The 25,748-nt window shown below is 43.0% G+C and overlaps 1 protein-coding gene and 1 long non-coding RNA gene across 2 annotated transcripts; both read right to left on the reverse strand.

Moving 5' to 3' along the window:
• Nucleotides 1–6,664: 6,664 nt before the first annotated feature.
• Nucleotides 6,665–15,383, reverse strand: LOC123493214. Its single transcript, XR_006661992.1, has 2 exons — nucleotides 8,380–15,383; nucleotides 6,665–7,905 (listed from the first exon to the last, which is right to left on the reverse strand). It is a non-coding gene; the product is annotated as an uncharacterized LOC123493214 (long non-coding RNA).
• Nucleotides 15,384–15,432: 49 nt separating this feature from the next.
• cbln1 (cerebellin 1 precursor) lies at nucleotides 15,433–25,090 on the reverse strand. Its single transcript, XM_041837329.2, has 3 exons — nucleotides 24,386–25,090; nucleotides 23,676–23,795; nucleotides 15,433–15,723 (listed from the first exon to the last, which is right to left on the reverse strand). The coding sequence occupies exons 1-3, from the start codon at nucleotides 24,635–24,637 to the stop codon at nucleotides 15,526–15,528; spliced, it is 570 nt and encodes a 189-aa protein (XP_041693263.2). The 5' UTR covers nucleotides 24,638–25,090; the 3' UTR covers nucleotides 15,433–15,525.
• Nucleotides 25,091–25,748: the final 658 nt, after the last annotated feature.

The raw sequence follows: 25,748 nt of genomic DNA on the forward strand, positions 1-25,748 counted from the left end.
AACCCTTTTTGGTTCCAGGTAGAACCCTTTTGGTTCCAGGTAGAAACCTATTGGGTTCCATGTAGAATTGTTTCTCCAGAGGGTTCTACATGGAACCCAAAGAGTTCTACCTGGAACCAAAAACAGTTCTATCTGTAAGCAAAAATGGATCTCCTATGGGGACAGCCGAAGAACCCTTTTGGAACCCTTTGTTCAAAGAGTGTAGTCTGAACTGTTTGGGCTGACATGAACGTGTTCTCCGTTTTGCTCTACAACGCCCACACGTTTCATGAGACTCATGAGACTTGTCTGAAGGTAATCAGTACAGACCGGTAAAAACAAATGAAAATTAATACAGTGGGGGAAAAAAGTATTTAGTCAGCCACCAATTGTGCAAGTTCTCCCACTTAAAAAGATGAGAGAGGCCTGTAATTTTCATCATAGGTAAACGTCAACTATGACAGACAAAATGAGAAGAAAAAAATCCAGAAAATCACATTGTAGGATTTTTAATGAATTTATTTGCAAATTATGGTGGAAAATAAGTATTTGGTCAATAACAAAAGTTTCTCAATACTTTGTTATATACCCTTTGTTGGCAATGACACAGGTCAAACGTTTTCTGTAAGTCTTCACAAGGTTTTCACACACTGTTGCTGGTATTTTGGCCCATTCCTCCATGCAGATCTCCTCTAGAGCAGTGATGTTTTGGGGCTGTCGCTGGGCAACACAGACTTTCAACTCCCTCCAAAGATTTTCTATGGGGTTGAGATCTGGAGACTGGCTAGGCCACTCCAGGACCTTGAAATGCTTCTTACGAAGCCACTCCTTCGTTGGCCGGGCGGTGTGTTTGGGATCATTGTCATGCTGAAAGACCCAGCCACGTTTCATCTTCAATGCCCTTGCTGATGGAAGGAGGTTTTCACTCAAAATCTCACGATACATGGCCCCATTCATTCTTTCCTTTACACTAATCAGTCGTCCTGGTCCCTTTGCAGAAAAACAGCCCCAAAGCATGATGTTTCCACCCCCATGCTTCACAGTAGGTGTGGTGTTCTTTGGATGCAACTCAGCATTCTTTGTCCTCCAAACACGACGAGTTGAGTTTTTACCAAAAAGTTCTATTTTGGTTTCATCTGACCATATGACATTCTCCCAATCCTCTTCTGGATCATCCAAATGCACTCTAGCAAACTTCAGACGGGCCTGGACATGTACTGGCTTAAGCAGGGGGACACGTCTGGCACTGCAGGATTTGCGTCCCTGGCGGCGTAGTGTGTTACTGATGGTAGGCTTTGTTACTTTGGTCCCAGCTCTCTGCAGGTCATTCACTAGGTCCCCCCGTGTGGTTCTGGGATTTTTGCTCACCATTCTTGTGATCATTTTGACCCCACGGGGTGAGATCTTGCGTGGAGCCCCAGATCGAGGGAGATTATCAGTGGTCTTGTATGTCTTCCATTTCCTAATAATTGCTCCCACAGTTGATTTCTTCAAACCAAGCTGCTTACCTTTTGCAGATTCAGTCTTCCCAGCCTGGTGCAGGTCTACAATTTTGTTTCTGGGGTCCTTTGACAGCTCTTTGGTCTTGGCCATAGTGGAGTTTGGAGTGTGACTGTTTGAGGTTGTGGACAGGTGTCTTTTATACTGATAACAAGTTCAAACAGGTGCCGTTAATACAGGTAACGAGTGGAGGACAGAGGAGCCTCTTAAAGAAGAAGTTACAGGTCTGTGAGAGCCAGAAATCTTGCTTGTTTGTAGGTGACCAAATACTTATTTTCCACCATAATTTGCAAATAAATTCATAAAAAATCCTACAATGTGATTTTCTGGTGAAAAAAATTCTCAATTTGTCTGTCATAGTTGACGTGTACCTATGATGAAAATTACAGGCCTCTCTCATCTTTTTAAGTGGGAGAACCACTTGGTGGCTGACTAAATACTTTTTTTCCCCACTGTAGGCTTTTTTTAGATTCAGGGTTACACATGTAACATTTTTAGTTTTTTGTTGCATTTTAGACACCTCAAACCATACTTCCTTTTGATTTATTTTTGGACTATCTGTTTTGCCATGTGTTATTCAATGTGTTTATATTGGCTAATAGCAGTAAGGCCAAATTCTATGTTTAATCAAATCATTGTTTTATATTTCGTTTTTGATACCTACAGGGTTCCTAGAATTCATAATCAAATAGCTAAATGATCCATGGTATGACCATCTTAAAACAATTCCATATGTCAGCTTAGTAGAACCCCCCCAAATGCTTAGACTCTTAGAGGTTAAGGGACAAAACAAATATCGTCTCTAAATGAGCTATACTGAATAATTCATATTCTGTATAAATCTGTATGATTTACAGTTCCATTATACTGTTTGTGGCCTTTACTATGCTGTTTGTGTGTTGTTATGATCTTGTGCATTATGCCATGCATTGGGCTCTATGAAGTCTATGGTGGGCTTACTGTAGATGCTGTGTGCTGGATGCACCTTTTGCTGCAATGCAGGTAGAGAGGGAAGGAGAGGAGGGGCACAGAGACACACACACACACACACACACACACACACCGCACCTGTCAATGCTTGCCCACAGGTGACTCCCCACTGAGCCCTGACTGCTGCTGTTTGAGAGACTACACACACGCACACACACACACACACACACACACAAACACACAGTACTGGTGCTATCACAGTTGTGCAGCATGCAGTGTGCTGAATGGCTCAGGGACCACTCCTTCTCACAGAGAGCCAGACCCAGATAGTGTCTGTTTAATCTGACATGGCTACCTGCTGGGGAGCGTATACTTTACAAGGATCTGACTACAGATAAATGCTGTTTAAGACTTTCATAGACCAACACTCTTACATGTAAACAATTATAGGATGATATGTAGCCAGAAAATAACACGCTCTCTAGATATAGGGATGAATGTTTTACAACTGGGTCTAATTTTACACTACTTTGTAAACTAATACTCTGCTCTGAAGGGTCCCTCTGTCTCTGAGCTCATCCCTGGCGAGAAAGTCCAGCCATGACCCTGGGCACAGAGATGAGGCAGGACATATATCAGGAGCTGATTGAGTTGGCCCACTCCACACACACACACACACAAAGACTGTGACCTTACCCAGTGTCTCTATTACTTACAGTAGGTCCAGGCTGGCAGCCTGGTATCTGGTGAATGTTCAGATCAAACCTCAGAGAGAGTGTGTCTGGTCTCTCAGCACATCACTACAGCTAGCAGGAGGTGTATAGTGCTTTTAAAGTTCGCTCTCTCTCCTAGTACAGCCTCACCTGGGAGACTCCACACAAGACTGGAATTAATTTTAAAATCAACAAAATATCCCTCTCCGACTCAAACGGAAGTCTTTGGGCTGGGTGTTATGGAGGCTGACCCGGGGGGGGGGGGATCAGTACTCGAGATGTGGAGATATGGAACGAGGCATTAATTGAGCTGCTTGCAAAAGGGAATAGCTGAGAGACGAGCTCATTAAAAATGATTATTAAAGAAACAACCAGAGGAGAGCAGCTGATGCATGTCCAAAACATTCAGCGAAAGCAGGGCGGAAAGAGAAACAGCTTGCTGATATACGTGCTTTGCTCTCCACCAGGCATTTAAGGGTACAGTATGAGTACTTACAGTACACTCAGCGAACCAAAGAGCTCCCTGTATTTACATATACACTATATACCAACATGTAGACACACAGCGTATTACTAAAGATTTATACCCAACATTTACCAGATATATACGGCACATAGCAACAATAGCAAATACTGTAAGTCTCAATCTTTTTCCAGATCAAAAGACAGGTTATTCTACCCAACACAACACAGTGGGCAATCTACTGCTGCAGAGCACGAATACATTCCTCTCACAAAACTAAAAAACTAAAATATGTTCCCCTAGAGCAGAATAGATCCCAATTCCAGATGTAATTATTTTCAATATATCTGAACAATCTTTCTTGCAGCTCATAAAAGAGAAAATAGCACATCATCTTCTCACAGTTTCATAAAATGTATGGCTGTTTTCTATTTTATAGAATGTGCAACAACTACTAGGATTATATGGAGATAGAAAGATAGATCACAGAGAGACAAGGAAAAGATCAAGATGAAGTGTGAAGAAACAATGGTGGCATAGTCAGGTATGTGATAGTATCTTCCCCTGCCTGTCCTGTGGTTTGAGTGTTTAAGTGTGGCTCCCAGCTGGTTCCTCCCAGCCCACCTCTCCACCATCTCCTCTCTCTGTGTGCCATCAATCCCTCAGCAGGTGAGCTTTATCTGGCCCCACAGCTGCACTAATCTGGGGTCAGTAGTCGGAGAAGCAGGTTAGCGTTTTTTGTCATTCATCTTGTTCTGGAGGCAGCTCTGCAGAGTGGTCACTAGCTAGCACAGCCACAAAGTAATAAAATCTGATTTCAAACCTTACCCTAACCTTAACCTTAAATTATTTATTTTTCCATTTATTTTTCCAATATAGACCATTTTGACTTTGCAGCTGGCCTATCTAAGGGGAAATCGCTCAGTTCTGCCTCCAGGACAAACGCATGACAATAAACTTCAGCCTGCGTCGGAGACAGAGCATCTCTTAGGCCCTCTCCCCAGGCACAGCCCACAGGGCTCACAGGTCACAGATAACAACAGGGCAATGCAGGACACTTCAGCCAGGCTAGTTTGGGTTGCTAGCAGCAAACACACAGCTGAGGATAGTGTAGTCAAATTGAGTAATCAAACATGACCTCTTCAAGTGTCAGCATAGAGATGGAGACTAAAATCATTTTTTCTCTCTCTCTCTTTTAGTCAGCAGACAATAATCTAAAGATTTGGAAATAAACTACATAGACAGACAAACTTAGAAGTATCTGAAACTCTAAGCCATATGATTCCTGGCATGTTTTACTAGGGTAATTTGAGGCTCCCGAGTGGCGCAGTGGTCTAAGGCACTGCATCGCGGTGCTAGCTGTTCCACTAGAGATCCTGGTTCAAATCCAGGCTCTGTCGTAGCCGGCCGCGACTGGGAGACCCATGGGGCGGCGCACAATTGGTCCAGGGTAGGGGAGGGAATGGCCGGCAGGGATGTAGCTCAGTTGGTAGAGCATGGCATTTGCAACGCCAGGGTTGTGGGTTTGATTCCCACGGGGGGCCAGTATGAAAAAATCAAAAATGAATGTATGCACTCACTAACTGTAAGTCGCTCTGGATAAGAGTGTCTGCTAAATGTAATGGGGGTCATGTTATGCTTGTAAATATACATACAATTTGACATGCAAAGTCAATAATGAGAAACCTAAAATATCTCTCTATCCATCATCCTTCCGATTTGTACATAGACCCACTGCTCCCTTCTCGCTCTCCTCCCTCCCTCAGCTGATCAACTGTGTGCTGGCACTTAATGACTAACGCGCTGGTCTGTAAAGTAACATGTCAGTAATCAGCATGCAGCATATCACTCTGGTAATAAAGACAATCATGTCAGCAGCTAGTGTGTAAAAGCAGAAAATACCTAAATTGTATTTCAATTTTAGATCACTTTATTAGGCTTTTCCGTGTGATGTGATTCTAAACTGTTTGCAAAGAGAATAATGTGAACCGCAAACTCTGCTGAAATGACTAATATTTTGTTGTGTATGGCGAGATGACACACAGTTTTCACACAGCAGATGTGTTGAATAGCATCCGTTCGATAGTCAACCACCAAGGAGAGGGGCAGAAACTTGGCCAGGAGAGAGGAAATAAGAATACAACATACAGATCTCCCCCTTCCCCTCCTCCTTTCTTTGTATCTATCCTTTCTACTCCCTCACTCTTACATCTCAATTTATCTCTGTTAAAAGGTTACTAAATGTCAGATGGGGAGTTTTCGTCATCTTCAATGGTGGGAGGGAGTCAGCCTCTCCAGTAGGCACAGAATCTATTGACGACTTTGTCCACGACTCTGCCTCAAGGACACATCCATGGAAACTGAAGCTTTTGCAATCTGCACATACCATTTTGTAGGAGTTACTTCACACAGCACATGTGAAAGCAACTTTAGTCATGGGGTCACAGGCCTTCAACAGTATGAAACAAAGCATTACCGTTACTCATATGTTAAAAGAATATGATAATGTAGAGTGCTAAATTGGATAACACTTTATTAAAGCCACATGAATAATAGATCATAGCTTGTTATAAGCATTTATGAGCATTTATGTTTTATAATCAAATCCGAATATGTTATGTATTTTTATATGGCAATTTTTCTACACTAACAACAGCTGATGATAAGTCATGGACATGATAATAGTAGGACATTATAAGGGATCAAACATGAAATTCTCATTATACATTACAGCCATGTAATAAAGCATTATTGACTTAGGCATTAATATGTAAATGTTAGAAAAAAGTAGAACATTACTCCTAATGACCATCTGCCTGAAATCTATTAATTCATGATTATAATTGTAATAGGGCTGCGTGATAATGGAAGCATAGTGGGAAAAAAGAATAACATAGATTCCAAACAGGCAACTAAGCCACAACTGAATCCCTTCCTCCCCACCCACACACATTTTATCTCTCTGACTTCAAAGTAATTTTATAAAGACTACTTATTCAGTCATGATAAGTCATATGATTGCTCTCTGTTCTGTGTGCAGCTGCTCTTCTTCTATTTACCTCTATCCATATTTTATGACATAGATTTGCAGGCCTTTTTTTTTTTTTTTTTTTTTTAGCAATGACAGGTTTAGGCGCAGAGACAGTTTTACAGCTCCTAAAGAGCTCTAGGAGGAATTGCAGGACCATAAATGTAATATCCTAATAGTCTATGTGTACAGCTCCATTCAAAATAGCCCCATTGCTCCAAATTACTGAACCACTCAGCCAGTACACACTCGCTCTCACTCTCTTTCACGTATTTATACACGCATGCACGCACACAGAAGGACGTTTAAGGTCCAATGTATAGCGACGAGCTGAGATTTTAGCACCATGGACAGTGGCGCAGTCAGGACTGCGAGATCGGACACTCAGCACCACAGGACAGTGGACAGCAGACGTCAAAAAAATTATGACAACATTTAAATGAGAGAAGAGACCTACACACGAAGAAAGAACAGTAGATGGTTTGGTTGCATCTGTAAATCACACTTTTCTTTGGCAATGGCTGTGATAATATAAAGTCAGAGTTTGAGTCTAGAAGGTAATGTGAGAAAACTAGCACAATGTGTCACTTCCTGATATTGACTCAACGGTTAGAAGGAGTGTTTATGTGGTGAGTTTGTCACATATCAGTAGCATCTGTAAAACTATCTGTTGGAGAGCTAAAATAAGGTTCTGGTGCACAAATTTTAACACCATCTATTCATAAACGCAGCGTGTACGAAACTTATCAGGAGAGACAGTCCACAGCAACATCGATTCCCCAGATTTTCTAGCAGCTGACAGTGTTATGTTTGAACATTTTGTAAACCATTTTAATCCCTGTGGTTTGCCGCTTTATTTCCCCGAGGAAAGGCGCGCCGGGGGCACATTAAATTCTAGTGCAGAGGCTCACCAGAAAGCAATAACTGCTTGAGTTTGTCTTCCTTTGTTGATGCGTGTTATGCAACGCGTTTATTGTGATCCTGTTTGGTTTCCAATTAACATAGAGGAACTAGACTACACTTAGGCCTAAAATGTTAGTATAAATCTGGTAGGCGACATGAACAGGTGCAGAAGTAGTGAAAACGAAATGTTGTCTTTCTGAGCAGTAAAGGCCACGGCATGTCCGACATGGCCCATTGCGACCGAGGTGACACACTGCCAAGAGAGTCGTGAAGTGATGGGAATTCCTCCCAATGTCTATTCCTCCCAATGTTTCCTCCTTTTATTTGATCTCAGGAGAGTCTTCCATTTGTTCTGTAGCTCTGGCGGTCGTGATGGTGATGATAGGGGGCTGGGGATAAGTACAAATAAAATAAAAAAGCAATAGTTAATTGGAATTCAAAAGTGCGTGCGCAAGAGAATGGGTTAAAAACCACCGGCACCAGGGTCGGACCTGACACTCCATCACCATCACTCAGAGAAGAGTGTGTTACGTACAAAAAAGAAACGGTGATACACAACTATAACTGCTACATGGATGACAATAGGTTAATCGTGCCATAAGTGTACTTGGCACTGCGCCCTGAAACAGATTGCATCATTCCGACAACCTCCATTAGCTCAGTGTAGCTCAGTTGGTAGAGCATGGCGTTTGCAACGCCAGGGTTGTGGGTTCGATTCCCACGGGGGGCCAGTATGAAAAAAAATGTATGCACTCACTAACTGTAAGTCGCTCTGGATAAGAGCGTCTGCTAAATGACTAAAATGTAAAATGTAATTACGCACATGAAACAGCGTGGTTTATCACTTAATCATAAAGTGTTACCTGGCGGTTCGATCTTCTATGTATGAGCCCTTATGCTCCACAGAGAACCGGGTAAATTAAAAAGCCAGTGAAACGAATACATTTCGAACAGAATCTAATTTTGATTTAGTTGATTATGCGAATTAAGAGTGCTTACCCATGTGGGACGTGACAGGCGATTAATAACTCGCTGTTTGTTGCGCGTAGTTTCCGTGGTTACGTCAACAGATCGATGCTTAATAAGCATTTAATCTACCAATCAGCCTGAGTAAAAGCCAGAAAAACAACCATCTACATAAATGCAACTATAGCTTACTGACTTAAAAGTAAACCCAGAAAACTGAACAATCATGGTCACGTTCAAAACAATATTTTCTGGGTTGCAGAAAGCGTGCGTAATTGTCTCCACCGGATACGCTCTCAAATAACCTCGGACAAGAGTGGTGTCAAATCCGCTACCATCAGCTGTCGACTCACAATCCCTACAGCAGTAGGCATATCAAATCCAGCGGGCGGTTAATTTAATTTCAGAACCGCTATAATAACTCCCCTCTTGCCCGAGCATCACAGTAAAAGTAAACATCCTTAATAGGGTCCCTCATATGGCAATTAAGATTAAATCTGTGGGGTCTCGCCACGTTCCCTTTTAATTGCAGCGCTTGCTCTCCTTCTCTCTTTTCACCACAGCATTTGAAGAATTACCACCGTTAACTTGGCTTCTAATTGCTTGTCACTGTACTCCAAATTTGAAGCCACTTCCTAGAAATAATCATGTTTACACTCGCACGGGGTGCCAACTAGAGTCTGTCTTTATTGAGCTTGTTTGAAGACTAATTTGGTGTAAAATTGGCTATGATAGAGCCGGGAGAGTGACTGCGCCTCCCCTCAGCGTACAGGGATTGTAAGAGAGGGAAAGTCTATAGATGTGCTCACTGAGCAATTTGGGGGACGAAGTTCTGGGGAAGACTGAAATGTATTTTGAACAACTGCTTGTCATATTCCCTCTGATCAATTTAATCGGTTGTGGATTTTAATGAAGGTTAAAAGAAAATCACGTTTATCTGCTAAATGAATAGCGCAATTATATAGTTAGCAGTGCATCATATTTTAGGCTATCCATTTTTCAAGTAGCCAATTTCTTTGTTCACAGCCTCTCGATTATATTCCACAATGTCTTTATCAAATGAATAGGATGAGGTGCAAACCATTCATGTGATAATCTATTTCACACCACGAATCAAACATGAATCAAGAAAACAATTGTTTAAATCGGAAAACATTCGCACAACCCTGGCCTGTATGGTCTGTATCTCAGCGCAGCCTACCAAGACAGCAATATAATATTTATACATATTGCAAGTGTGTATATTTTAGAAAATTATTACAAATGTTATTTCATTATGCCTACTAACTGAACATACTGCCACATTTCGTCGAGCTTAATTCTTCAGGGAGCTGGGACCAAAGTGCAACTCTCTAGAAAAAACATTCCTCGATAAAGAATTTACAATTACTCTATGCGATTCATATTCAATGCACATGGCCACTTAAGTAGACTCGACACTAAAATGAGCCTGACATTTTCCTTCCACTAACAGTGTTTTTATTTGTGTGTACAGCAACAGTGTGTTTTCGCCAATTAGGCACAATATGACATGGAACGTCAGGCTGTCTATTCATCGCTCAGCAATTATGAGTAGAGTTTAAAATAACCTACTGTACACTGTCGGAAGCCTGATCAGGGCGTTCTGGGGGTCACGTCTATGTGGATGCCGTGCTGGGTTTTACTTGGACTCATATCAATATCTTTGAATATGATCCACATTTTTTTATGTCGATATTGGAATATAGTTTATTCCCTTATAGACAAAGTAATAACGCACATTACACTTGTTTTTAAACGTCTTTCCAACTCTAAATTGCTTGATATACTGTATAAGAAGTGCTGGTATCGAAATATAAAAGCTAAAATTCACGTTGTCCTAAACTTAAGTCGTGTGCGTCCGTGCGTGTGCGTGGTGTGTGCAACTGTGCATTTGTGCGTACATGTGTGTGGTTTGATGGTCACCTACTGTATGTATCGCTCCTACCCGTCTATCGACCATTAGCTGGAGAGCGCATCCAGGACAGCTACCATATGGCCGTTCTATCCCTGTTGCTTTAGGGGCCCTGCTCTCCCGCCGTCGTTGTTCTAGGGCCGCGTTCGAACTTTGCCAGAGCGGAAGAGATGGATCGCATGAATCACTCCAGTCAACGGACCGGGCATGTGCCCAACCGACGCACCTGGTGTATGCGACAAAACAAATTACAGTGGGCTACCTTATCTCACCCAGTCTCACGCAAAGGTTTTGCATTTATATTACGATAAATAATCATGAGCTCATCTCCTCAGACAGCACCTTGGGTACTCTATCATTGATCCTTTGCCCTCCTACTGTAACACACACACACACACACGAGTGAGCAGAAAAAATACACATAGGCCTAGTATAAAATTCAGAACCTGCACAGCAGCTTCCCTAGATATGCTAACCTCCACTACATGCCTTACCAACAGCTCCACCACAAGCATCTCCCTAACGTCTACAAATGTTGTTTACACCACCCAAACGTTGCTGCCACACTGTATTCCTGTGAGCCCCAACTGTTTCATGGCAGGTTAAACAGAAAAAGATAATGTCTCCCTTTCACTGAGCATCTCTCTCTCTCTCTCTCTCTGCTGTACTATACTGTGTGTGTTTCCGCGTGGCTGGGCCCTCAGCTCTTGTTAGTGTCACACCCTAAGACGTCTGGGCCAGCCAGCGGATACTAATGAGGGCCTCAGTGGGGCTGCATGGCGGCACCACTCTCTGCCCAGACTACTACCACCACACATGGCCCAGACTAGTACCACCAGACACGTCCCAGACTACACACAGCAAAGACTACTACCCCCACACACTGCCCAGACTACCAGATTAGTTTCACCACACACTGCCCAGACTACCAGATTAGTTTCACCACACACAGCCCAGACTACTACCACCACACACTGCCCAGACTACCAGATTAGTTTCACCACACATGGCCCAGATTACCAGATTAGTTTCACTACACACTGCCCAGACTACCAGAATAGTTTCACCACACATGGCCCAGACTACCAGATTAGTTTCACCACACACTGCCCAGACTACCAGAATAGTTTCACCACACATGGCCCAGACTACCACCACCACACACTGCCCAGACTACCAGATTAGTTTCACCACACACTGCCCAGACTACCAGAATAGTTTCACCACACATGGCCCAGACTACCACCACCACACACTGCCCAGACTACCAGATTAGTTTCACCACACACTGCCCAGACTACCAGATTAGTTTCACCACACACTGCCCTGACTACCAGATTAGTTTCACCACACACAGCCCAGACTACCAGATTAGTTTCACCACACATGGCCCAGACTACCACCACCACACACTGCCCAGACTACCAGATTAGTTTCACCACACATGGCCCAGACTACCACCACCACACACTAACCAGACTACCAGATTAGTTTCACCACACATGGCCCAGACTACTACCACCACACACTGCCCAGACTACCAGATTAGTTTCACCACACACTGCCCAGACTACCAGATTAGTTTCACCACACACTGCCCAGACTACCAGATTAGTTTCACCACACACTGCCCTGACTACCAGATTAGTTTCACCACACACGGCCCAGACTACTACCACCACACACTGCCCAGACTACCAGATTAGTTTCACCACACACTGCCCTGACTACCAGATTAGTTTCACCACACACAGCCCAGACTACTACCACCACACACTGCCCAGACTACCAGATTAGTTTCACCACACACGGCCCAGACTATCAGATTAGTTTCACCACACACGGCCCAGACTACTACCACCACACACAGCCCAGACTACCAGATTAGTTTCACCACACACGGCCCAGACTACTACCACTAGATATGGCTGCGTGCGTGTGCGTGGTGTGTGCAACTGTGCATTTGTGCGTACGTGTGTGGTTTGATGGTCACCTACTGTATGTATCGCTCCTACCCGTCTATCGATCATTAGCTGGAGAGCGCATCCAGGACAGCTACCATATGGCCGTTCTATCCCTGTTGCTTTAGGGGCCCTGCTCTCCCGCCGTCGTTGTTCTAGGACTGCGTTCGAACTTTGCCAGAGTGGAAGAGATGGATCGCATGAATCACTCCAGTCAACTGCCCAGACTACCAGAATAGTTTCACCACACATGGCCCACACTACCAGATTAGTTTCACCACACACGGCCCAGACTACCAGAATAGTTTCACCACACACGGCCCAGACTACCAGAATAGTTTCACCACACACGGCCCAGACTACCAGAATAGTTTCACCACACACGGCCCAGACTACCAGATTAGTTTCACCAGACACTGCCCAGATTACTACCACTAGATATGGCTGCCACTCTCTACTCTTTTTCTGCATTTTAGACGCTTCAGTGCCAGCACTGACACTACATGCTACAGAATCAGAACATCCACTGAATTATTTATTTCAATTAATAACTAAGTTTCTAACACTATCTCTCATCTCTCAGTTCATCTTTCTCCACTAGCCTCCAGTGAACTCAGTGCATATGGCACATACAGTCAAACAGTACAAAAAAAGTACACATTCAGTCAGTCATGTACGAATAATATCCACTTCCCAAAGGTTATGCACCACTTCCCTCCTCTCAGCTCGCTCCATGGATAAAACAAATCATAGCTCCAAACACATATCACTCACTATTAAGCAAGACGTTTCTCTGTGAATAACAAGACCCTTGATATTAACAAGTCAGCTCAAATGCGCAAACTCTCACTCTACCCTAAATCTATGATGAGAATCTTTCCTCACCCACTTTGCAACATGAAACAGGACAAATGTTGACAATACACAGCACATACAGTAGGCCTATACGTACACATGTGAGACATGTAAAAGCAGAAGGACGAACCATGGGGTTTGTGTCATGGGGTTCGTAGGGTGTTTGGTTCAGGGCTGAGCTGAGCTGTCCTGCCATAGGCCCTGTCTGTCTGCCCGCCCATATGAAATGTGGAAAGTGTGGAGGACAGCAAGAAATCTGTGTACATTTCCATACATGGGCTTCACACTCACTGTCAGCTGTTTCCCTGACATTGAGAGGAGAGGATGAGGGAGGGCAGAGGGGTGAGATCAGGTAGGGTGCCATGCCAGCCTGGCTTTCTCCAAACCACCCTGCTTGCTAGGCTGTGACCCACTGCAGAAAATGACATTTAACTTCATCTCCCTCAATCAAATTATGTTTAGAGGACGTGGACCTTGGATTGACCGCGCAGTAAGAAAGGCCTTGTACGCACAAGCTAAATTCATAAATGAATAAGTGATAAACGGATTAAAAAAAGGTAACACCAAAAGGTTACCCATAAATACATAGATAAACAAGACTACATAATCACTAAGACATAAAAACACATCACAAGGTTAAAATTCCCTTCGCCGCTCTTTAAATGCTTATCTTGAGCAGAATGCGAGAGTGGAAAAAGAGGACGAAAAGAGAGGAAAAGAGAAAATGGGAGAAATGAACATAACATGATCTTTGTATAAGCAGCAGAGTTAGCTTATTATGCCAGCACTAATTTCCCCCCAGGAGCTCATTAAAGTCTTGAGAGTGAGCAGCAGTAAGAGAAGAGTGGAGGAAGCCCCCAATCACCAGACTGAATCTCTCTTTACAGTGGATCAGCGGCCAGGAAGACAGCACAATATCACTGGGAAAACACTGTCACACACACATGCAGAACAACGTTGGCTCTCGTACACATGAACACACACATGCAGTACATACTGTATACACACACGCACGCACGCACACACGCACACGCTACATCTTGATTATCACTTACTCCAACTTTTTGGAGTAAGTGATATGGAAGATGGGGTGATGGGTGGAGACGGTCTTAGATGTTATGCCAACTAGGTTTTAGCAAATGAATCGCAATGAGAGTCTCGGATTAGGTTTAAGAAAAATAAAAGTACCATTTCAATTTTATTGGATCAAAGAAAATAAAAAACTATAGATAAATTGATTGATAAATAAACGGGAGGATTTATACAGTTAATAATCATAATAAAATTCCTTTATAGTTTTTCTGGTATAGTTTCAGTTTAGCCACATTTCGACCGAAACAAGAACAAGAAGCATCAGTAGTTAAGGGCAGCCTCATAATCCACTCACAATCACAAAATGTTAACATTGAAATACGGAAATACGATATTCAACCAGATTCTGTTAATCATAGATTATATCATATAGAAACTTTTAGATTTTATATATATATCCAGTATATAGCAAGAGTCTTTTAGAGTTTCAGCAATCCTCCAACCAATGCAAAGCAGGGACATCTTTACTGGGAGAAGAAGGTAGAAAGAAGAGCAGCAGAGTGGAGGATAAAACAACAGCACAGAAGAGGAGGAGTATTGAACAGAGGATCAATATATGTGAAGAACAAGGAATGGGGAGGAGTGATGAGTGAGGAGGATTCAATGGTGTAGTCCAGTATCTGTTTGGACTTGTAATGACATTGGAGGTGGAAGGGATGTAGAAAATATATTGTCAGACTGTACACAGACATATAGAATAAAAAAATGGCGTCACAGAAAATGGATGGGGATGGATGGCCATACGGTATGTGGAAAAATGGTTGATGCAGCTCTTTGACACTGTAGGTAATACAGAGACATTCCTCAAAGCAGATGCAGAAAGAGATGATGTGGGGAAAGGGGTGGACTTGGCCTCTAGTTTTACTCTCTTTAATGTTTTTAAATGATAGTATTTCTGAGGATAAAAAAGTTTTGGCTGTCCAGAGCTGTAGTCAGGCAGCGGAGTGAGTGTGTTGGAGAGCCTGCCCCGCCTAATTATACCCTACTCATCTCTCTGTCTCTGTCTCTGTCTCTCTCTCTCTCTCTCTCTCTCTCTCTCTCTCTCTCTCTCTCTCTCTCTCTCTCTCTCTCTCTCTCTCTCTCTCTCTCTCTCTCTCTCTCTCTCTCTCTCTCTCTCTCTCTCTCTCTCGCTCTCTCTCTCTCTCTCTCTCTCTCTAGTCTCCCAAGCTGAGAAGCATTAGTCCCTCCAGTCTCCTTGTCTTCTACATGGGGAAGACCAGGAACCCAGAGAATGTGGAGTACTTCCAGCCCCCCATGAGGTTTCCTCTCTCCAGTTTGAGGTAGGCTCGGTCACCCTTCTCCATTTGGATCAGCACTCCGTTACTGGCAGCCTCACGAGTAACATCCTGGTCCCCAGCAAAGGCTGAGATCACAGGCCATCCGTTATGCATCAGGCTCACCTACAGGACAGACAGGACAGATATTACAGTTAGATATGGTAAAGTACACATACATTTCTACCAACCCACCCACACACACACTAGAACACAGTGAACACAGACATGAACATCACATAATTTCACGCATTCAGATTCATACATTGTACAGTTCACCCTCCCTGTGCTGAGTTTAAGATCAAAGTTGAAAAGCACCTGCAGGTTGAGCACTCCTTGACTCAAACATGCCCTTAACATTCAAACAGCAGCCTCTAAATCACGCATAAAAAAGCATAAAAGTGATCAAAACACTTATCCTAGGCCTTGGTTTGTACCAGCAAAGCTTGAGAGAGAGAGAGACAGAGAGAGAGAGAGAGGACAGAGCAGCCTCTGTTCAGTGTGCTAAATGAGTCCACAGTGAGAAGGCAGGCAGGGAGGTGGACTGGAGGAGGGCCACAGCTCTACATCACTCCCACCAGCCAGGGCCCAGGGGAGGCTCTCTCAGCTCTCACCCAGACCCATCCACAGTGAGGAGGGGAGAGGGAACCTCGTTCAGCTGGATGAGAGGGTCAAACTGGGGAAAATCCCTCCTCTGTGGCAGTGATGTATGGGACTAATAAACGGATGACAGAACAGTGGCAGGATGGACCTGTTCTCAGCCGAGTAATGAAGGGGAGGCGGCTAGGGAGAAGGGTGAGTGGTGAACACAGACTCACCGACTGACTGAGCACTGTGTTCATTGGGAAGGGGGGGTATTCACAAGCCCCTTCCCAAAAACACCATCGCTCAATCACTCCCAGCCAGCCCCTGCAATTATAGCACATGGATGTGTAAATGGAATAATGGCTGGTGCATGGTGTCAGCATTCCATTGAGCTGCTGAATTCATTAATACGTAAGCACCCAATTAAGCCCAGTGCGAGAAGATTTAGATATACATTTGGTGAGTGGGTTTCCGCCCACAGTTTAATGCAGCACTTAGCTGTAATGAAAAAGCAGACATCCTCATCTCACATAATTTCCTGTCCAGACAGACAGATGACAGCAGTTACATAACAACAGACCACTTTCTTCTCTTCACTGGGTGAAGGCAGACACAGTGACTGGCCAGTGGGCAGCAAGGTTATCTTTAAAAATGTCATGTTTTTGGGAGAAGTATGCTTTTAAAGGTGCTACATATAGGATTATTTTGAATTTTTGCATTGGAATTTCAGAAAATGTCCATAATATATCTGCCGCTATTATTGGAATGATAGTGTTTCACAGTATTACTTACCCGCCAGTGTTGTGATTGGCTGTAATATTCGCCTATTGATTTCTCCTGCCGGAGCAGCATCTGTTGTCAAACTGGGAAAGCTGTTCTGACTTTGTGGATGTGTTATCTAGTGGAAATCGCACATTTCCAGGTTCTAAAATTCTACGCTGTTCGCTCAATTTCAGTTTATGTGAGAAAACAAGCACTGAATAGTGTAAGGAATCATTGTAACATCTAAAACAAAAAAACAACAAATATCATTTTTACAGCTGTTTGAAGCTGGTGGACCAAAACCGCTGTTTGAAGCTTCAAACAGTTGTAAAATCCTATTTTTTGTAATTGAAAATATATTTCATAGCGATTTAGACGGTACAATGATTCCCTACACTACTCAGTGCTTGTTTTCTTGTCAGTTTGAATGACTGTTTGCCTGCTCTATCTTATTTGGATTGAAAATAAGCTAGCCCGCTAACCCGAGTCTAGTACTTTTCAGACCGGGCTAGTAATAAATCTGTCCAATTAGCCCGCCGGTTAGTTGGCACAGACTTTGGACCTGGGCTAGTAAAAACTGTGGTCTGCTAGCCCCGCTGGCCTGGCTGGCCACTGCCCAAAATCACAGTTCCATTCCCACTAGGGACTCATACTAAAATAAAGTTATTGATTAGTTGGTTAATGTATTATTTCAGGGGGTTTGTACTTGGGGCTCATACAGTATGTAACACTCTATGACGATGGAGTTTGCTTATACAAATGGTAGCTTCTGAAATTAGAATTGTGCTTCTGTTTGTCCTTGAAGTGCTGAAACAATCTGTTCTTGTGCCAACTCTATGAAGTCTGGATGGTTATTTACATTCAAAAGTAATAGAATGAGGAGGAGGTAAGACATGTATTTATGTCCAGTGGATTCACTTCTCATTCCCCTGGTCTCCATGAGATCCACACAGATTTGAATGAGGAGGTGAGATATTAATGGATGTTTCAAGATGTAATGCCTGTATTCCTCCTGTATCCCTGTATTCCTCCTGTATCCCTGTATTCCTCCTATATCCCTGTATTCCTCCTGTATCCCTGTATTCCTCCTTCAATGGGAAAATACTGGAGTTGTAAGACAATCCTGTTCCACAAAATACATGACCATCCTTCTAGAAAGACAATGGAAAGTTCTTAATCTCCATTTCAAACAATCCATATAAATCTCTTTTTTTTTTTTTTTTGGGGGGGTGTAGATCAGCTTAATATTGCAGATAGATTGTAACTTCCATTAATGTAATAGTCTGCATCACTTCCAATCCCCCATGTTTGTTTTTATATATATATATATATATATATATAGTGGTGAGAACAAGTATTTGATACACTGCCGATTTTGCAGGTTCTCCTACTTACAAAGCATGTAGAGGTCTGTTATTTTTATCATAGGTACACTTCAACTGTGAGAGACGGAATCTAAAACAAAAATCCAGAAAATCACATTGTATGATTTTTAAGTAATTCATTTGCATTTTATTGCATGACATAAGTATTTGATCACCTACCAACCAGTAAGAATTCCGGCTCTCACAGACCTGTTAGTTTTTCTTTAAGAAGCCCTCCTGTTCTCCACTCATTACCTGTATTAACTGCACCTGTTTGAACTCGTTACCTGTATAAAAGACACCTGTCCACACACTCAATCAAACAGACTCCAACCTCTCCACAATGGCCAAGACCAGAGAGCTGTGTAAGGACATCAGGGATAAAATTGTAGACCTGCACAAGGCTGGGATGGGCTACAGGACAATAGGCAAGCAGCTTGGTGAGAAGGCAACAACTGTTGGAGCAATTATTAGAAAATAGAAGAAGTTCAAGATGACGGTCAATCACCCTCGGTCTGGGGCTCCATGCAATATTTCACCTCGTGGGGCATCAATGATCATGAGGAAGGTGAGGGGTCAGCCCAGAACTACACCGCAGGACCTGGTCAATGACCTGAAGAGAGCTGGGACCACAGTCTCAAAGAAAACCATTAGTAACACACTACGCCGTCATGGATTAAAATCCTGCAGCGCACGCAAGGTCCCCCTGCTCAAGCCAGCACCTGTCCAGGCCCGTCTGAAGTTTGCCAATGACCATCTGGATGATCCAGAGGAGGAATGGGAGAAGGTCATGTGGTCAGATGAGACAAAAATAGAGTTTTTTGGTCTAAACTCCACTCGCCGTGTTTGGAGGAAGAAGGAGGATGAGTACAACCCCAAGAACACCATCCCAACCGTGAAGCATGGAGGTGGAAACATCATTCTTTGGGGATGCTTTTCTGCAAAGGGGACAGGACGACTGAACCGTATTGAGGGGAGGATGGATGGGGCCATGTATCGCGAGATCTTGGCCAACAACCTCCTTCCCTCAGTAAGAGCATTGAAGATGGGTCGTGGCTGGGTCTTCCAGCATGACAACGACCCGAAACACACAGCCAGGGCAACTAAGGAGTGGCTCCGTAAGAAGCATCTCAAAGTCCTGGAGTAGCCTAGCCAGTCTCCAGACCTGAACCCAATAGAAAATCTTTGGAGGGAGCTGAAAGTCCGTATTGCCCAGCGACAGCCCTGAAACCTGAAGGATCTGGAGATGGTCTGTATGGAGGAGGGGGCCAAAATCCTTGCTGCAGTGTGTGCAAACCTGGTCAAGACCTACAGGAAACGTATGATCTCTGTAATTGCAAACAAAGGTTTCTGTACCAAATAATAAGTTCTGCTTTTCTGATGTATCAAATACTTATGTCATGCAATAAAATGCAAATTAATTACTTAAAAATCATACAATGGATTTTTGTTTTAGATTCCGTCTCTCACAGTTGAAGTGTACCTATGATAAAAATGTCAGACCTCTACATGCTTTGTAAGTAGGAGAACCTGCAAAATCAACATACCTACATATACATACATACACATACAAACACTGAGGGAAAAAAGTATTTGATCCCCTGCTGATTTTGTATGTTTGCCCACTGACAAAGACATGATCAGTCTATCATTTTAATGGTAGGTTTATTTGAACAGTGAGACAGAAAAACAGAATAACAAAACAAAAAATTGATTTGCATTTTAATGAGGGAAATAAGTATTTGACCCCTTTGCAAAACATGACTTAGTCCTTGGTGGCAAAACCCTTGTTGGCAATCACAGAGGTCAGACGTTTCTTGTAGTTGGCCACCAGGTTTGCACACATCTCAGGAGGGATTTTGTCCCACTCGTCTTTGCAGATCTTCTCCAAGTCATTAAGGTTTCGAGGCTGACGTTTGGCAACTCGAACCTTCAGCTCCATCCACAGATTTTCTATGGGATTAAGGTCTGGAGACTGGCTAGGCCACTCCAGGACCTTAAATGTGATTCTTCTTGAGCAACTCCTTTGTTGCCTTGGCCGTGTGTTTTGGGTCATTGTCATGCTGGAATACCCATCCACGACCCATTTTCAATGCCCTGGCTGAGGGAAGGAGGTTCTCACCCAAGATTTGACGGTACATGGCCCCGTCCATCGTCCCTTTGATGCGGTGAAGTTGTCCTGTCCCCTTAGCAGAAAAACACCCCCAAAGCATAATGTTTCCACCTCCATGTTTGATGGTAGGGATGGTGTTCTTGGGGTCATAGGCAGCACTCCTCCTCCTCCAAACACAGCGAGTTGAGTTGATGCCAAAGAGCTCCATTTTGGTCTCATCTGACCACAACACTTTCACCCAGTTCTCCTCTGAATCATTCAGATGTTCATTGGCAAACTTCAGACGGGCCTGTATATGTGCTTTCTTGAGCAGGGGGACCTTGCGGGCGCTGCAGGATTTCAGTCCTTCACGGCGTAGTGTGTTACCAATTGTTTTCTTGGTGACTATGGTCCCAGCTGCCTTGAGATCATTGACAAGATCCTCCCGTGTAGTTCTGGGCTGATTCCTCACCGTTCTCATGATCATTGCAACTCCACGAGGTAAGATAATGCATGGAGCCCCAGGACGAGGGAGACTGACAGTTATTTTGTGTTTCTTCCACTGTTGTCACCTTCTCACCAAGCTGCTTGGCGATGGTCTTGTAGCCCATTCCAGCTTTGTGTAGGTCTACAATCTTGTCCCTGACATCCTTGGAGAGCTCTTTGGTCTTGGCCATGGTGGAGAGTTTGGAATCTGATTGATTGATTGCTTCTGTGGACAGGTGTCTTTTATACAGGTAACAAGCTGAGATTAGGAGCACTCCCTTTAAGAGTGTGCTCCTAATCTCAGCTCGTTACCTGTATAAAAGACACCTGGGAGCCAGAAATCTTTCTGATTGAGAGGGGGTCAAATACTTATTTCCCAAATTAAAATGCAAATCAATTTCTAACATTTTTTTGTTGTTATTCTGTCTCTCACTGTTCAGATAAACCTACCATTAAAATTATAGACTGATCATTTCTTTGTCAGTGGGCAAACGTACAAAATCAGCAGGGGATCAAATACTTTTTTCCCTCACTGTACATACATACATACATATCCTTTTTTTTTAAATATATTCCACTTTATTACTTTCCAACCCCACCACCCTTTCCCTAATTGGAGTAAACTAGTGAACAACAATGCTTAGGCCTCTACTTCCAGCTTATACTTACTATATACATTTTATGGACACAGTCAATTTTACAATAATTATATTTTGTTTGTTTTTTCTCCTGAACTTCTTCTACTCTCAACCTCTCAGATCATTTTCATGATGTCCATCCGGTTTGCTTCTATATGCCATATCTTTCTAACTGTGCTCTTTCACAAAAGCTCCCAACCTACAACCTATATACTTATTATGGACACAGTATGCTTACATTATTAGTTATCTTGTTATTAGTTGTTGTTAGTTGTTATTAGTCCCATCCTTCAACTCCATTCAACACCACCCATCTATCTCTTAACACCATCCATATAGGAGTTCTATTTGCCATATATTTTTCAACTGTACTGTGATGTTTTACAAAAGTTCTGAACATTTCTATTCTCATTGTTTCTACAGATTGTAAATTGAAAATAAACCCCCACTCCCTTTGTCTCCCCATGGCAAACAGAAGCTCTAAGGCAATCAAACAGTGGGAGTTTGAACATAGCAGTTGTGGCTATGTTGGACTAGTGTATCAGAGCTGAACTGAGCTGTGAATCCTCTTCTCTTTATTATTTGGTTTATATGGGAGGATGATATACGTTTCTGGTGCAAATCTTTATATTTGTCTTTTGTAAAAAAAAATGATTGACAGTGAAATGTATTTAGTGTGCTATTTAGTTGCTTGAGTAAGTTGTCTGTAATTTGTACTTGTTTATGGTTTAGTTGGTGTCAATGACATGAGAGGTGAATACAGTTTGACAGAGCTTTTCATTTTGCTTGCCTGGTTTGTTTTCAACTAATTAATTCAGCTTCCAATAAGAGATGAATAACAGAATGTGATACTGAAGCCCTATGGATTTCACGGCATAATTAGACCATGATTTAATTAGTGAAAGATACACTCTAAGATGGGCTGGTTTTAAAAGCCACGTTGTCCGTGTTAAATGTTATTTAAAGAGGGTTACATCTATTCAAGTGTATTCACTAATGTAATGCAATCAAAGGATTACTCTATTTGTGTGGCTTGGGAAAAATGAGTTGTCAGTCGCTGCTCGATGGATTTGTGCTGCACAATATGTACAAGTAACTGCCAAAACAAAAGAAACACCAACATAAAGTGTCTTAATAGGGTGTTGGGCCACCACGAGCCCCCAGAACAGCTTCAATGCACCTTGGCATATATTCTACAAGTGTCTGGAACTCTATTGGAGGGATGTGACACATTCTTTCACAAGAAATTCAATCATTTGGTGTTTTGTTGATGATGGTGGAAAACACTGTCTCAGGCGCAGCTCCAGAATCTTCCATAAGTGCTTAATTGGGTTAAGATCTGGTGACAGACTGACAGACACGTTATACTCCTATGCTCCTTTGAGACCACTCTTTCAAAGTCAATGAGATTTATTCTAGCCATGGTAGCCAAAATAATGGGCAATTGGGCATTGTTATACATGGCCCTAAGCCTGATGGGATGTTAATTGCTTAATTAACTCAGGAACCACACCTGTGTGGAAGCACCTGCTTCAATATAGGCCTACTTTGTATCCCTAATTTACTGAAGTGTTTCCTTTATTTTGCCAGTTACTTGTTTGTGTATATTGTTTAAAGTAACCATTGATATTATCAACCAAGTAACTTTGTTCAAAATATATTTTTGGTCTGTTTGGTTTTGGTCTAGTTGGACCAGTTTGGTCTTCACCTGCGGTCAAATGCAGCCGCCAAGCCACGCAGCAGGAAGAGCGATTCTACGCTGCCGCTGTCCAGGGTCCTGAAGCCACTCCTGTAGCTACACTGGCTAACTGTCTGCCACTGCTCCTAATTGGCTCCATACCCTTATCGATTCATTATGATTCAGTTGGTGACTTTCATCTGCAAACACCCCTTTTCTCTGGGTAATTAGTCGAATGACATCTCACAAATCTACAAATTATTTCTAGAGGAATAATTTTTCAGTTTAGGCCTAATATGAGGTCTACCAGCGGGTGTTCGCAGTCTCTCCCTCCCCTTTCTCTTCCTCCCTCCCGCTCAGTGACGGCACGCACACACACACACAGACACAGACACAGACACACACACACACAGACACAGACACACTTGAAATAAACGGGAGCAAAGTCTTCAGTATTGATTCAGAGCACTGACCTGGATCGTTTGGCGATTATACACTTTGACCACGTGGAAATTAAAACTGTAAATCCCTTTGCGCGGGGCGATGAAATTGCTCCGCTCCTCATCGAAATTCTTACCAACGTTTACAAGTATCTAGGGAAGATAGAAAGAGTGTGAAGAGGGAAAAGACACTAACATCAAAGGCACTTGTCAGTCACATAAAGGAACTCACGCAATACACAATGACACTGCATCTAATAGGACTAGGTAGCAGATGACATTTGGCTATAACTTCGTTAGTTTCAAATGAAGACAATTATAGAAACCAAGTTAATCAATTTTGGAATGAATCCAGCTATGAAATTCTGGGGCTCAAAGGTCTAATTTTATTTAAATTTAATTGAAAAGCCATTTGGTGGCTATTAACCTTTTCAGATATGGAGTAGCATGGAGTAAGACTTCACCCCCCTGACCTGGTATTTAATTATTTTGAGAGATGTCAGACTTCATTTCATATCGTCAAAAGGAACTTAAATATTTAAAGGCTGACTACTTCTACCAGCCTTTATCTATAAATCTACTCTCTATCTGAAACAGTGAATCTCCATTCTCTACCTCATGGATAGAGAGCTTTTTATCAATTTTCAACACCAGTCATCCAAAACCCCTCCCGCCACATTCGCTCTACATTAGCCTACCAGGTACAGTATGATATAACAGACAGACAGGTCAGTGAAAGTTACCTGGTCAAAGTAGATGACCATAGTCCGGTTACTCATCTCCGAGGGCTCGTGGTTGGTATTTCTCACGGCTGAAAAAGCCACTTTGGCGCTCCCGGAGCGCACCGATATCCCGAGAGCAGTCCCAGTGGGATCTGAAGTTGGGTTGGAGTCGCAAACGACCAGACATTTCCCCTCGAGCACGATTGGTTCCGTCTCGTTCTGAGCGTTCACTAGAGTCACTAGCCACACTGCACCCAGTAATACCGTCAACATTATGGCAACTTCACTCTGCACTTCGTGGCTGTATCCTGCTATTCTTATTATTTTCAGCCAAATTCAGTCTTTCCAAATGACAAACTCCTTTTCCTTTCTTGAATTATAGCTATCCTTGTGTATTTCTAAATCTTGGAAAGGTCAAAGACAGGTTTGGTTTTCCCGTTTCTTTTTTAAATTATGGAGAGTCCCCTTTACCCAGTCGTTCCACGTGTTAACTTATTTTTTCCCCCCCTTTCAGCTCAAGCCTCCCCGCCTTCTTGTCTCACTCCGTAATCGAATAACCAGTCGAGAGCGGTACGAGGCCCTTGTCGAGTTGAAGCGCAGTTGAATACATAGCGCGGGGGTCCGTCTGCTTGCGCCCTGAATTATTGATATGTGTGATATTAGAGCTGAAACACAAAGGCACGGAAGCGCAATGCTCCCGCCCCGCTCGTTTTCAGCAGACCACTCCCTCCGGCCCCCAATCACAGATTAGCGCATCTCCAGATTTCCAATCGGCTCGCTCGAGCCCGCCTCCCCACCACGTGACGGTGGCGGAGTAGTTTTCCCGCTCCGGAGGTATTTTGCAGGTGGACTCGGCTCGAGCAGGCACCAGAGAGGATGATGACACCCCAATGTTCGAGGAAGAGGAGAACCTACTCAGACCACCAATTATCTTGTCATAATCACTTTGATTTTGGATGCTGTTAAGAATTGTCAATGAAGAAGGAATAATAGCAGGAGGAACATCTAACATCCGGATTCAAAGAACCAGGCGCATGGAAAGTTTCTTACCTTCACGTGAAAGCCAGTTTTTATTTTTCTGAGAGCAATATCAAAATGCTAAATGGCATTTTATGAGTTAAGACAGTTGAGAGAGAATGTTCTGAAATACTATAGGCTATTGGTCAAGAAATTGTAAGACTCTTCAACTAGCCTACTAAAGAATAATTGTATTGATTATGAGAACAATTGGGAGAGACAATATACAATCAATCAATCAATCAATTTTATTTTATATAGCCCTTCTTACATCAGCTAATATCTCGAAGTGCTGTACAGAAACCCAGCCTAAAACCCCAAACAGCTAGTAATGCAGGTGTAGAAGCACGGTGGCTAGGAAAAACTC

Source organism: Coregonus clupeaformis, chromosome 19 (assembly GCF_020615455.1).
Source record: "Coregonus clupeaformis isolate EN_2021a chromosome 19, ASM2061545v1, whole genome shotgun sequence".
Lineage (NCBI taxonomy): Eukaryota > Metazoa > Chordata > Actinopteri > Salmoniformes > Salmonidae > Coregonus > Coregonus clupeaformis.